This window comes from Salvelinus alpinus, chromosome 29 (assembly GCF_045679555.1).
Source record: "Salvelinus alpinus chromosome 29, SLU_Salpinus.1, whole genome shotgun sequence".
NCBI lineage: Eukaryota > Metazoa > Chordata > Actinopteri > Salmoniformes > Salmonidae > Salvelinus > Salvelinus alpinus.
Window position 1 is genome coordinate 36,417,721 of NC_092114.1, and position 15,410 is coordinate 36,433,130.

General features: G+C 39.6%; 1 protein-coding gene across 2 annotated transcripts; it reads left to right on the plus strand.

Annotated features, from left to right (window-relative positions):
• Nucleotides 1–473: 473 nt before the first annotated feature.
• On the plus strand, nucleotides 474–8,658 carry LOC139558615 (uncharacterized). Of its 2 annotated transcripts, XM_071373853.1 has the most exons (7): nucleotides 474–1,158; nucleotides 5,123–5,443; nucleotides 5,574–5,672; nucleotides 6,365–6,395; nucleotides 6,480–6,520; nucleotides 6,908–6,951; nucleotides 7,693–8,658. In XM_071373853.1, exons 1-7 carry the CDS (start codon nucleotides 795–797, stop codon nucleotides 7,780–7,782), a joined length of 990 nt encoding a protein of 329 aa, XP_071229954.1. In that variant the 5' UTR covers nucleotides 474–794; the 3' UTR covers nucleotides 7,783–8,658. The 2 variants fall into 2 exon arrangements, with proteins under 2 accessions (XP_071229954.1, XP_071229955.1); XM_071373854.1 differs by lacking the exon at nucleotides 474–1,158 and having other exon boundaries at nucleotides 3,330–5,443.
• Nucleotides 8,659–15,410: the final 6,752 nt, after the last annotated feature.

Sequence of the window (15,410 nt, forward strand, 5' to 3'; positions counted from 1 at the left end):
GCAATCTTCTCAATCTTCTCGCATTCATTCGAAAAACATGTTTTGTTGTTGTCTTTGCTGGAATCTGAACTATCTTTTCTTGCTCACAGTTTGAGTTATAACGCAGGACTTTTCATGTGTTCATTTCCGGTGAGATGTTGTCACGGCGGTCTCGCTTTTTGAGATGTAGGCTAGGACTAGGGGCAAGACATCTTCATCTCGTAAAGGTTGCTCAACGGACTCAAAGTGATGATGCCCTTCAAATTTAGTGAACCTAAAATGCCAGGACCCCTGCTACTTCTGCTGTGCTGGAGCTATGTCTTGAAAGGCAAGTATGACACTATATTCTGCACACGTTGACAATGTGTCGATAATTAATGTAGAAAAGGTACATTCAGCTAGGCTAACTCATGATGACAGTGAGGACTTTAGACTGTTTCATCATTACTCTGAATAGGCCTACATTCATTTATTTCAAGAAATATCCACAGTATTCTAGTCGGCCTAGGTTATAACTTTTTCATGAACTTACTTACCTGTATGTGAGATGAAACAGTGATCTGAAATACAGTATGTCATTAAATCTATAACCTGTTTATAATGTAGTTTTGTTCATGTTATAATCAAGCAATTTCAACATAATTAACATATTAGGTTAGACAAAGCAGGCCTATAATATTCAATTTCGAAATATTTTTACAAGTGGACAGTGATTTAAGCTTTTTTTTCTGTTCAGCATCCATGCTTGGTATATTCATGTAAAAAAAAGTTAACAAAGTTATGAAAACGCACCAAACATGCTAAACAGTAATTAGATGAAATATGTTATATTCTTGTTATTCCTAATTCTGTTTTTAGCTACACACACATCAATTATAACCCAGACACCTGGAGTGGTGATGGTGAACGCTGGTGATACAGTGACCTTGAAATGCCATTTGAGTGAGATTATCACCTACTGCTTCTCTGTGAGTTGGATAAAAGTGGACCCCAGGACTGGAACACACAGCAGTACACACATAAAGGTTGATAACATTTCAAAGGACCAGGAACAGGACAACCTATGTTCTGTTACATTCACCAATGCAAAAGTGAACGACTCTGGCATGTACTACTGTTTGGCTGTTCACTCCAAAATGGTGTACACTGGCAATGGTTCTAAGGTTATTATTTTGACAGGTAATTTAATGTCTTGTATGTTCATATTTATTTACAAAGTTTACTAAACTAGAAAAAGATATTGTGCTAAAAAACTAAAATGTATATAATGATATAAACCTTTAAAAAATAAACACAAAACGGAATGTTAAATCTAAATTAAACAGTATATATATAGTACCAGACAAAAGTTTAGACACCTACTCTTTCCAGGGTTTTTCTTTATTTTGTGAAGATATCAAAACTATGAAGTAACACCTATGGAATCATGTATTAACCAAAAAAGTGTTAAACAAATCAAAATATATATTTGAGATTCTTCAAAGTAGCCACCCTTTGCCTTGATGACAGCTTTGCACACTCTTGGCATTCTCTCAGCCAGCTTAATGAGGTAGTCACCTGGAATGCACTTCAATTAACAGGTGTGCCTTGTTAAAAGTTTATTTGTGGAATTTCTTTCCTTTATGCGTTTGAGCCAATCAGTTGTCTTGTGACAAGGTAGGGGTGATATACAGAAGATAGCCCTATTTGGTAAAAGACCAGGTCCATATTATGGCAAGAACAGCTCAAATAAGCAAACAGAAACGATACTCCATTACTTTAAGACATGAAAAACTTTGAAAGTTTCTTCAAGTGCAGTCACAAAAACCATCAAGCGCTATGATGAAACTGGCTGTCATGAGGACCGCCACAGGAAAGGAAGACCCAGAGTTACCTCTGCTGCAGAGGATAAGTTCATTAGAGTTAACAGCACCTTAGATTGCAGCCCAAATAAATGCTTTGCAGAGTTCAAGGAACAGACCCATCTCAACATCAATTGTTCAGAGGAGACTGCGTGAATCAGCGATATGCCATCCCATCTGGTTAGCGTCATTTGTTTTTCAACAGGACAATGACCCAAAACACACCTCCAGGCTGTGTAAGTGCAATTTGACCAAGAAGGAGAGGGATGGTGCTGTATCAGATGACCTGGCCTCCACAATCACCTGCCCTCAACCCAATTGAGATAGTTTGGGATGAGTTGGACTGCAGATTAAAGAAAAATCATCCAACAAGTGCTCAGCATGTGTGGGAACTCCTTCAAGACTGTTTGAAAAGCATTCCTCATGAAACTAGTTGAGAGATGCCAAGAGTGTACAAAGCTGTCATCAAGGCAAAGGGTGGCTACTTTGAAGAATTTCAAATATAAAATATATTTTGATTTGTTTAACACTTTTTTGGTCACTACTTGATTCCATATGTGTCATTTCACAGTTTTGATTTCTTCTCTATTATTATAGATGTAGAAGGGGAAAAAAGAAATAAAGAAAAACACTTGAATGAGTAGCTGTGTCCAAACTTTTGATTGGTGCTATATATATCAGTTTCACAATTCTTGACATTTAATCCAAGTAAAAATTCCCTGTCTTAGGTCAACTAGGATCACCACTTTATTTTAAGAATGTGAAATGTCAGAATAATAGTTGAGAGAATTATTTATTTCAGCTTTTATTTCTTTCATCACATTCCCAGTGGGTCAGAAGTTTACATACACTCAATTAGTATTTGATAGCATTGCCTTTAAATTGTTCAACTTGGGTCAAACGTTCCGGGTAGACTTCCACAAGCTTCCCACAGTAAGTTGGGTTAATTTTGGCCCATTCCTCCTGACAGAGCTGGTGTAACGGAGTCAGGTTTGTAGGCCTCTTTGCTTGCACCCGCTTTTTCAGTTCTGCCACTCCAATACTTTAACTTTGTTGTCCTTATGCCATTTTGCCACAATTTTGGAAACATGTTTGATGTCATCGTCCATTTGGAAGACCCATTTGCGACCAAGCTTTAACTTCCTGACTGATGTCTTGAGATGTTGCTTCAATATATCCACATAATTTTCCTACCTCATGATGCCATCTATTTTGTGAAATGCACCAGTCCCTCCTGCAGCAAAGCACCCCCACAACATGATGCTGCCACCCCCGTGCTTCACGGTTGGGATGGTGTTCTTCGGGCTTGCAAGCCTCCCCCTTTTTCCTCCAAACATAACGATGGTCTTCATGGCCAAACATTTCAATTTTTGTTTCATCAGACCAGAGGACATTTCTCCAAAAAGTACAATCTTTGTCCCCATGTACAGTTGCAAACCGTAGTGTGGCTTTTTTATGGAGGTTTTGGAGCAGTGGCTTCTTCCTTGCTGAGCGGCCTTTCAGGTTATGTCGATATAGGACTTGTTTTACTGTGGATATAGATACTTTTGTACCGGTTTCCTCCAGCATCTTCACAAGGTCCTTTGCTGTTGTTCTGGGATTGATTTGCACTTTTCGCACCAAGGTACGTTCATCTCTAGGAGACAGAACGCAACTCCTTCCTGAGCGGTATGACGGCTGCGTGGTCCCATGGTGTTTATACTTGCGTACTGTTGTTTGTACTGATGAACGTGGTACCTTCAGGCGTTTGGAAATTGCTCCCAAGGATGAACCAGACTTCTGGAGGTCTTGACTGATTTCTTTAGATTCTCCCAGGATATCAAGCAAAGAGGCACTGAGTTTGAAGGTAGGCCTTGAAATACATCCACAGGTACACCTCCAATTGACTCAAATGATGTCAATTAGCCTATCAGAAGCTTCTACAGCCATGACATCACTTTCTGGAATTTTCCAAGCTGTTTAAAGGCACAGTCAATTTAGTGTATGTAAACTTCTGACCCACTGGAATTGTGATTAAGTGAAATAATCTGTCTGTAAACAATTGTTGGAAATATTACTTGTGTCATGCACAAAGTAGATGTCCTAACCGACTTGACAAAACTATAGTTTGTTAACAAGAAATTTGTGGAATGTTTTAGTGACTGGAACCTAAGTGTATGTAAACATCCGACTTCAACTGTATATACTACGTTTCAAAAGTTTGTGGTCACTTAGAAATGTCCTTGTTTTTGAAAGAAAACCACTTTTCTGTCCTTTAAAATAACATCAAATTGATCAGAAATACAGTGTAGACATGTCAACAGTGAAGAGGCGTCTCCGGGGATGCTAGCCTTCTAGGCAGAGTTCCTCTGTCCAGAGTCTGTGTTTTTTTGCCCATCTTAACTTTTATTTTTATTGGCCAGTCTGAGATCTGTTTTTTTCTTTGCAACATCCCTGAGTTGCCTCTTCACTGTTGACGTTGAGACTGGTGTTTTGCGGGTACTATTTAATGAAGCTGCCAGTTGAGGAGTTGTGAGTTGTCTGTTTCTCAAACTAGATACTCTAATGTACTTGTCCTCTTCATCAGTTGTGCACCGGGGCCTCCTACTCCTGTTTCTATTCTGGTTAGTGCCAGTTTCCGCTGTTCTGTGAAGGGACTAATACACAGCGTTATACGAAATCTTCAGTTTCTTGGCAATTTCTCACGTGGAATAGCCTTCATTTCTCAGAACAAGAATAGACTGATGAGTTTCAGAAGGAAGTACTTTGTTTCTGGGCATTTTGAGCCTGTAATCAAACCCACAAATGCTGATGCTCTAGATACTCAACTAGTCTAAAGAAGGCCAATTGTATTGCTTCTTTAACCAGTACAACAGTTTTCAACTGTGCTAACATAATTGCAAAAGTGTTTTCTGATGATCAATTAGGCTTCTTAAAATGAGAAACTTTGATTAGCTAACACAACGTGCCATTGGAACACAGGAGTGATGGTTGCTGATTGTGGGCCTCTGTATGCCTATGTAGATATTCCATTTAAAAAATCAGCCATTTCCAGCTACAATAGTCATTTACAACATTAACAATGTCTACACTGTATTTCTGATCAATTAGATGTTATTTTAATGGACTAAACATGTGCTTTTCTTTTAAAAAACAAGACATTTCGAAGTGACCCCAAACTTTTGAACTGTAGTGTACTGTATGTTCTTTGATAATAAATCCAGTCATAGTTTTATTTTAAATAACCAGTTTACCAGGAGGAAAACCAAGTTGGTAATTCTTAATAATGTAATCGTTTAAAATGATGACCATTTTGTCCTTAGAGAGAGAAAGGGTAGGGAACAGCACTAAAGCCCCAACCATCCAAATCGTCTCTTCGCCAGAGGGTGACAGCTCCTTCATCCCTCTGCTGTGTTTGGTGTTGGAAGTGGTCCCGTCTCAGGTCCGTGTGTTCTGGCTCATAGACGGGAGAGAAGAGAGTGGACTCACTGACTCCACCTGGACAGACAACAGTGATTCAGCCACAGAGTTCACTAGGAACCAGATTATTTTCCAGGCAGAGGAGTGGAACAGACGAGCAGAGATTACATGTGTGGTGGAGTTTGAGGGGAAAAATATCACCAAAACACTGCTGCAGCACAATGGTAATTGCATGAGACCCAGATTTACTAAGCGTTTGCACCTGTTCTTTCAGTAAGGGATTTAACACTGAAAACAAAGATAAAACTTGAAACTATCTTTATTTAAACTTCTTTGTCTTTATTTTCACCATAGATTCCAATGCCATGTGCACAATGCTGATGTATGGGGCCTCTGCAGCTGCTCTCCTCACCATAATAGTTGCTGTCACTACTGCTGTGTGTCTGCACCGTGGTAAGATCAAATCAATGAATAATGGGCCAATACTGTATGAAACAAATACCAAATGATCTTGTGCAAGACAATTTATACCATAGTACTCAGCAAAGGATGTTATGACCATTGTAATTTAGGGGACACACGCTCCATCAATTGGATACATTTGAAGGATATAAATGTACAAAGTGTAGTTTTTTTTATAACTTACTAGTGCCCACTGAAAAACACTAAGGGCATGTTGTGATGCCTATGGTCATGGGTAGTCATGTAGGTAAGCCAGTTCAGTGGTCAGACCTATATGGGTCAAGTTTTTTTGTTTTGTTACACCATAGAATACGTGGCTAAACATGGGAGAAATATTTTATTCCATTAGGCCATTTTCTGAGCAAATGGAATAAAAACGGATTTCGTAGGCCTATATTTTCTCTTGCACAGGAACGTTGAGAATTAAAATCTGTTGATAATTCTTGCCGTTGTTCCTCTTTCCCCTCTTTCACACAAGTCAGGCTCTCTGTAGTGGTTACAGTGACCTTTATGGCAAGTGTCTGCTACATTTAGACCGTTCTTTTGCAGTCTACTCCACCTGCTTCTGAGATCAGAGAGTCAATATTAACAAATGGCCATGGACAAAGAACATTATCACTGAATCATGAGGCTTTCTTCAACCTGGAAATTAAATGTGTTATTTTTATTGTTTTTTCCTATAGGGCATCCTGTGGTTATCGATGAAGATACAAGGTTTGTGTCTGACATTCAATCCAAAATTGGATTCTAGAAAAGCCTGTGACTGCTTGAGTGTGAAATCCTCTGTTTTAATTTCAGACAAAGAGGCACAGACACTGAGAACAGACAGGATCAATCTGGTAATTATTATCATTTTTTTCAATTTTAGGATTGATAAAATAGAAGGACTTTAGAAGGATTTCAAGATGGCTTTTATCAACTTGGAGGTATTTAGTGGCGGAAATGTTTTAGCGTTTTCATGATCTTTTGAACTATTCAGTTGAAATAGATTGAATGAATGAGCTTTAATTAAATATTATTTGTTCCCCAAATTGCTCAAAATAAATCATAGAGAAACACATTGTAGCACTTTGAAACACATTGTAGCACTTTGAGACACCCTTAGTTTTCACAGCGTCTCTTGACGGAGTATGCAGGGTTGGTTGATTCCAAGTCTTTTTGAAGTAGTTTGTCGGTGGATGTCATGGCTGCATTGGTGTTTATGTTCTGAGTTTTGACGTTTGCAGGGAGACGCGGAGAAGCAAGAAGGGCAGTTAGATCATCGTTCTCTGTAAGTAGCTATTGTATTTGGGTTAAACTACCATTTTTGGTCGTGCTAAAAAAAAAATATGTTGCATGATTTTATAATCCATTGCCATGCTATCAGATTTTCTCACATAGTAAAGGTGGTGGAACTCATTTTTCATCTCCATTTCGGCCCAATTTAACTCTTGGGGCCGGTTTACTGGGAATAGATTAAGCCAATAATCCTTGACTAAAAAAACATGTTATGTGGACATTTTCCATTGAACATGGTTTTTAGTTCATATTTTAATATTTTTTCAGGAAACGGCCCCATAGTGTATTCATGTTGAAAAAACACGAATGTTATGATCCGAACATACTGCTCTGAAATGTCTCGTACTGGTGTATTACTTGTTAAGTATAGTGTAATTACAGTACTTATAGGTGATATACCTGGTTGTGTAAATACACATTGACATTTGTACATGGATTATATTTGTATACAAACTCAAATGAATTGAGGCTAAACCTACCTTCACCCCTAGAATGATTGTTTTAGATTACTCAGTTATCTCAATTGTGAATGTATTGATTGACTGACGTAATATCACTTCTATAGTATGAATACTCACATATGAGAGCCTGGTTTACATTTGCAGTATTGCTGCCCCAATTCAGTCCACATAAAGTATTAAAGCAGTTTTGTATACTTGAATATAAAGCATCAACTATACTGTACCTATTTCTGAACCCTTGAATTAACTCCCTGGTGTTGATCGTTCCACAGGAGGTCCAGTATGCGACTTTGGACCATATCAATTTTGGGAGACGCACAAATACAGTTCTCCAATCAGATTTTGACAAAGAAATTGCATAAAAGTTCCATGTATTTTTTCATGATGTAGATGCTTATGAACTGCCACTGAAAACATGTTCAGATTATTATGTATGTATTTGTGTATAAAGCAAGAGCCAGTGTCCGCAATCGCAAAGTGCCCAGAGCCAACGATGCGGCACAGAGCTCTTTCTTTTCTATTGGAATTCAACTGTGGAATAGACTCCCAGTAGTCATTAAGCTGTCCCAGTCCCGAAAGGTTTTCAGAGGTCAGGTTAGATCCCTTCCGTCAGAAACAGTGTTCAGGTCGAAATAGGAAAAGTACTGAAATAGTCTTGAATTTTGTATTGATTGTGTATTTATTATGGTGTAGGCTAGTTAGCTACTTATCATAGGCCCATGTCACAGGAGGTTGGTGGCACCTTAATTGGGGAGGATGGGCTCGTGGTATTGGCTGGAGTGGAATAGTATCAAATACATCAAACACATGGATTGATGCCATTCTATTTGCTCCGTTCCAGACAATATTATCAGCCCTTTCTCCCCTCAGCAGCCTCCACTGGCCCATGTATTTTCTTGTGTTGTGTCCTGTTTTTGTCTTACAAAGAAAACCACATTGGAAATAAGTGTTCTTACACTATTGTGTGTCATCCTCTGGGATTCTTTGTACTTTTAAAATTGTAAGAGTTGTATTATCCAAAATCAATCAATCAATATGGCTTGTAAATTAATGCTTTTGTTTTTCTTTGATTTCATTTTATTACCTCTTTCATGACCTCTTATCTAATTTACTATTTCCCTGGAACTCTTAGTGCCAACCATGCCTCTGTTTTTGAACAGATATCTAAAACATATGTTTAAAAACTTTGCTTGAATGCAAAAAAAATATGATGTTAAAATTCTCAATCTCAAACGCCATTTGACAAACTGTACGTCTTATTTCTCTGACCAAAATGAGAAGGCTCACTGTTTTTGAAACATGAGTTGTTTGATCCTGCACAAACTGCAGATTGTGTAACATGAGAAAGTGTCACAGGTGTAGGACTGTAGCCTTCGCAACAGAAGCTGACCACAGATCACAGTAGTTTAAGCTTTAGCTGCCGATCTCTCTCTCTCTCTCTCTCTCTCTCTCTCTCTCTCTCTCTCTCTCTCTCTCTCTCTCTCTCTCTCTCTCTCTCTCTCTCTCTCTCTCTCTCTCTCTCTCTCTCTCTCTCTCTCTCTCTCTCTCTCTCTCTCTCTCTCTCTCTCTCTCTCTCTCTCTCTCCCCGTGAGGTGTGGTATTCTGAGCATGATATGCTTTTGGACAGACACCGCTTTGATCCAAAACCACTAGCAGATTCTATATTCAGGCTTTTTCACCCAATAGTGCATTATGCTAGATAGCATATCACGAAAGTAAAAAGGTTATCAGCTCCCATCCTATCACCTAACCTCAGCAGCTTTCACGATATGAATTAAAACTCAGACAATAGATGGAATGTGCTGTTATTATTGTAACAGTTCATTTTCTACAACAACAGTATTTTAAAGGATTGGAAAATAGTTATGCTCCCACTTAGATCTGAATGGGAAATAAAGCACCCTGGCCGATGAGTGACAAGGATGTGTATTCCATCCAATTCACACATGATTTAATAAAAGGTTTAGTAGTTTTCAATTAAGTGTAGCTGGATTCAGTCATGGTGAAATCTAGTAAGTAATGGCAAGACAGAACAAAAGTATTACAATGAAATGTTAATGTACTCTTAATACAAAGGACAGTAGTAATTTTTGGCAAGTAAAAAGTTCAGACTTTAGTGAACTGAAAACCCCCACAATTAGACACTTCTACAGTATGATACAAAATGAGGCAATGTAGACCCATCACAGAAATAATCATTTTGTAAAATATGACGGCTACTTTTTAAAACGTCGATACAGATAACTTGGTTAACGGAGTTTCCTACCTCATGTGTTTGAATAGTTAACTCCAGCCTACCTGATGTTTGAATAGTAAAAAAAAACGACAGACTATCTGAGTGACAGGACAGGTAGATTTGAAGTAAACACTCACATCTACTGGATGTTTGGAGACAGTGACACAAGATGACTGCCACTAGATGAGACAGAAGAGCATTTCATCATGACAGTACTTGAAGGATAGATAGCACTGTATGGAAGCACTAGGCTCCTCTAACACATTGCATGTGTTATGCATAAAATGTAATGAAATCAAAAAGTTAATGAATAAGAAGATTAGTCACACTAAGATATCCTATAGCCTTTCAACACCCAGTTGGCCAGCCGCAAGAGAGAAAATGTACTACATACTTAACATCGTCCTAGTTGGTATGAAGCACTCCGGTTCTCTCAAAGCACTTTTATTCTGAATGTTGGTTTACTGCAGTTTTCACAATGAAAGCCTCCTTTTCTTTTTCTTTAGTTTGGGGATTTTCTGTTGCTTTTCTAAATTTTTTGGTTTTACATTTTTCTTTTTTCTTTTTGACTATGATTCAAGTACACATGTAACTACAGTGAACAAAAATATAAACGCTACATGCAATTGTTTAAAAGATTTTACTGAGTTATAGTTCATATGTATAAGGAAATCAGTCAATTTAAATAAATTAATCGGCCCTGACCTATGGATTTCACATGACTGGGAATACAGATATGCATCTGTTGGTCACAGATACGTTATGGATCAGAAAACCAGTCAGTATCTGGTGTGACCACCATTTGCCTCATGCAGCGCGACACATCTCCTTCACATAGAGTTGATCTGTAGAATGTTGTCCCACTCCTCTTCAATGGTTGTGCGAAGTAGCTGGATATTGGCGGGAACTGAAACATGCTGTCGTACACGTTGATCCAGAGCATCTCAAACATTCTCAATGGGTGACATGTCTGGTGAGTATTCAGGCCATGGGGACATTTTCAGCTTCTAGGAATTGTGTACAGATCCTTGCGAGAAGTTGCCATGCAATATCACGCTGAAACATGAGATGATGGCGGCGGATGAATGGCACGACAATGGGCCTCAGGATCTCGTCATGCTATCTCTGTGCATTCAAATTGCCATCGATAAAATTAAATTGTGTTCGTTGTCCGTAGCTTATGCCTGCCCATACCATAACCCCACTGCCACCATGGGTCACTCTGTTTACAATGTTGACATCAACAAACTGCTATCCCACACGACACCATCTGCTCGGTACAGTCAAACTGCAGTTAGGTCAAGACCCTGGTGAGGACGACAAGCACGCAGATGAGCTTCCCTGAGATGGTTTCTGACAGTTTGTGCAGATATTCTTCCGTCGTGCAAACCCACAGTTTCATCAGCTGTCTGGGTGGCTGGTCTCAGATGTGGAGGTCCTGGGCTGGCGTGGTTTCACGTGGTCTGCGGTTGTGAGGCCGTTTGAAAGTACTGCCAAATTCTCTAAAACGACGTTGGAGGTGGCATATGGTATACAAATTAACATTACATTCTCTGGCAACACCTCTGACATTCCTGCAGTCAGCATGCCAAAATGCACTCTCCCTCAAAACTTGAGACATCTGTGGCATTGTGTTGTGTGACAAAACTGCACATTTTAGAGTGGCCCCCAGCACAAAGTGCACCTGTGTAATGATCCTGCTGTTTAATCAGCTTCTTGATATGCCACACCTGTCAGGTGGATGGATTATCTTGGCAAAGGAGAAATGCTCACTAGCAGAGATGTAAACAAATTTGTGCAAAACATTTGAGATAAATAAAAATTACCCCCTTTTTCTCCCCAATTTCGTGGTATCCAATAATTAGTAGTTACTGTCTTGTCTCATCGCTACAACTACCGTACGGGCTCGGGAGAGATGAAGGTCGAGAGCCATGCGTCCTCCGAAACACAACCCTACCAAGCCGCACTGCTTCTTAACACAGCGTGCATCCAACCCGGAAGCCAGCCGCACCAATGTGTCGGAGGAAACACTGTACACCTAGCGACCTGGTCAGCGTGCACTGCGCCCGGCCAGCCACAGGAGTCACTAGTGCGCGAAGAGACAAGGATATCCCTACCGGCCAAACCCTCACTAACCCGGACGACGCTAGGCAAATTGTGCGTTGCCCCATGGACCTCCCGATCCTGGGCTCAAACCTAGAGTCTCTGGTGGCACAGCTAGCACTGCATGCCTTAGACCACTGTGCCACCCGGGAGGCCAGAAATGAGCTTTTTGTGCATTTGTAACATTTATGAGATCTTTTATTTCAACTCATGAAACATGGGACCAACAATGTACATGTTGCGTTTATATTTTTGTTCAGTGTTTATTAATGAACTACAATATCATACAGAAATACATCTTACCTGAATTGTTGCTCTTGACTGATAGTTGTGCCCATGCAGTCAGTGTAATGAGAAGAAGAAGAGCGGAGACAATTCCCAGCACCCTGTAGAGACTCACTATGGTGTAACACTGTGGAGAAGTCTGACAGGGCACACAATAACATCTCATCAAATGGAATGGTGCAGTTTAATACAAAAGTTTTTCAATATCTTCATATTCACTGAATTTATTGTCAAATTAACACGATTACTTACTACATAAACACCTGTCAATATTATTACAGTAGTACAAACTATGATATTAAGGGAAGAGGAGTTCCCAATTTGTTGCAGGGTTTTGGTGAAGGAAATGAAAATGCTATTAGATCATTTGGAAACGGATTTCTAATTATTATTAATTTTTTTACAAATATATGCCTGTGATTATTACTGAATAGAAGTTCAAGTAAAACTTGAGATACAACAAAACAATATAATGCAAAATCAGGTTACATTAATGTTTCAATAGTTAAAATGCTATAGGACTAACCTTTAAAAAATCACTGTGGAGCCGATGCCTAAGTAGATCAGCTGGCTATACAGTGCATTCAGAAAGTATTGGGACCCCTTGACTTTTTCCACATTTTGTTACATTACAGCCTTGTTCTAAAATGGATAAAATACAAATTCTCATCAATCTACACACAATACCCCTTAATAAAGACAAAGCGAAAACAGGTTTTTCAGAATGTTTGCAAATTTATTAAAGAAATATTTAAAAAGTAATACCTTTACATAAGTATTCAGACCCTTTGCTATGAGACTCGAAATTGAGCTCCGGTGCATCCTGTTTCCATTGATCATCCTTGAGATGTTTTTACAACTTGATTTGAGTCCACCTGTGGTAAATTCAATTGATTGGACATGATTTGGAATGGCACACCCCTGTCTATATAAGGTCCCACAGTTGACTGTGCTTGTCAGAGCAAAAACCAAGCCATGAGGTCAAAGGAATTGTCTGTAGAGCTTCGAGACAGGATTGTGTCCAGGCACAGATCTGGGGAAGGGTACCAAATAATGTCTGCAGCACCCGAGAACACAGTGGCCTCCATTATTCTTAAATGAAAGAGGTTTGGAACTACCAAGACTCTTCCTAAAGGTTGCCGCCCGGCCAAACTGAGCAATCGGGGGAGAAGGGCCTTGGTCAGAGAGGTGACCAAGAACCCAATGGTCACTCTGACAGAGCTTCAGAGTTCCTCTGTGGAGATGGGAGAACCTTCCAAAACAATAACCATCTCTGCAGCACTCCAATCAGGCCTTTATGGTAGAGTGGCCAGACGGGAGCCAATCCTCAGTAAAAGGCACATGACAGCCCGCATGGAGTTTGCCAAAAGGCACTTACAGGTCTCTGACCATGAGAAACAAGATTTTCTGATCTGATGAAACGTAGATTGAACTCTTTGGCCTGACTGCCAAGTGTCACGTCTGGAGGAAACCTGGGACCATCCCTACGGTGAAGCATGGTGGTGGCAGCATCATGCTGTGGGGATGTTTTTCAGTGGGAGACTAGTCAGGATCGAGGGAAAGATGAACAGAGCAAAGTACAGAGAGATCCTTGATGAAAACCTGCTCCAGAGCGCTCAGGACCTTAGAATGGTGCGAAAGTTCACCTTCCAACAGGACAACGACCCTAAGCACATAGCCACGAAGATCCAGGAGTAGCTTCGGGACAATTCTTTGAATGTCCTTGAGTAGCCCAGCCATAGCCCGGACTTGAACCCGATCGAACATCTCTAGAGACCTGAACATAATTGTGCAATGACGCTCCACATCCAACCTGACAGAGCTTGAGAGGATCTGCAGAGAAGAATGGGAGAAATTCCCCAGATACAGGTGTGCCAAGATTGTAGCGTCATACTCAAGAAGACTTGATGCTGTAATCGCTGCCAAAGGTGCTTCAACAAAGTACTGAGTAAAGAGTCTGAATACTTATGTAAATGTGATATTTCAGGTTTTTTTTTATTTTGTAAATTTGCAAAAATTTCAAAAAGCTGTTTTTGCTTTGTCATTATGGGGTATTGTGTGAAAATTGATGAGGGGGAAAAACAATTGAATCAATTTTAGATTAAGGCTGTAACAAAATGTGGAAAAAGTCAAAGGGTCTGAGTAATTCCCGAATGACGGCGCCTGTATATGACAGCACAGTAGTAAATCCCAGAGATGGTGACAGCTGCGATGTAGATGAACACAGGGCACATCTTCTTGAAGATATCATACTGAGACCTGATGTTGATAATGGTGTTCTTGGGGACTCACAGCACCCCGGGTTGTGTGGGCAGTCTCATCCAGGCAACGGTATAGCAGTAAGATGTCAACCCCTCCAGAACGCAGTTCATGGAGATGTTGCTGCCGACCACGTCCTCAACAAAAGATCGAAACTGGGTCACTGTTGAGTCCTCCAACATGATGGACCCTGCAACTGAATATAGAAACATGGTAATTAACCAAATGCTTTGCATAGATTGATATGGGGTTAAAGTGATAGTTCACTTTTATTGAAGTGATACTGAAAATGTTTTTCTTTTATAGTTCAATGGGGAATCGCTATGATAAAAGAGCTGTAGTGAAACACATATCATTACGTATCTCACGCTATCTTGAATTGTGTAGAATCAATGAATGAATGACAATAAAGGCGCTTTTAATTTCAAAACAATTTCTGCAACATATTACAGTGACATTTATGTCGTTTTTCAGAGAGCTGTCTCTCGATGCAGTCCGTGGCAGATTCAGGAGAATGTTCTATTTTGAGTCATGTGAGTACATTTTTCAGTCCAAGTAATTATAAGTTATATATGGTCTTTTCACATCAGTTTATCTTTACAAGACACATCTTTACATGTTATGCAAGCCACTCTTCTTGAGCTAATTCAAAAGTAGCTTTATTCATGTGGCATGTCAGCAAGGGTTGAATCAAACTTGGACACAGACTGAAATGCTTTCCGACCCAAATGTGCAATATGGTGGTCTTGTCTTTCATCTGGTTAAGGTTGTGAGGCCATGTCAGTGAGTAAAAATAGACTGCAGACAATTGATGCTACCATTCTGGTTAGCAACCTCAGACAAACTAACATCTTTTAAAGAGAAGAAGTAATTACACAACAAAGTGGACTCCGTTATGTTTCAATGGGAGTCAGCGAAGCATGCAAAGTTACATTTGTTTTATTGAATTGGAATAGAATTTACACATATGATGATGTTGATGATGATCAGTATGACAATATGTTTATCATAATTAATAAAAGGTTTATAAAACACCATTAGTGACAAATTATTCAGAAAGACACAGAAGGTCACAACAGTTGCAATGGGGAGTTTTTTGTCATGAGG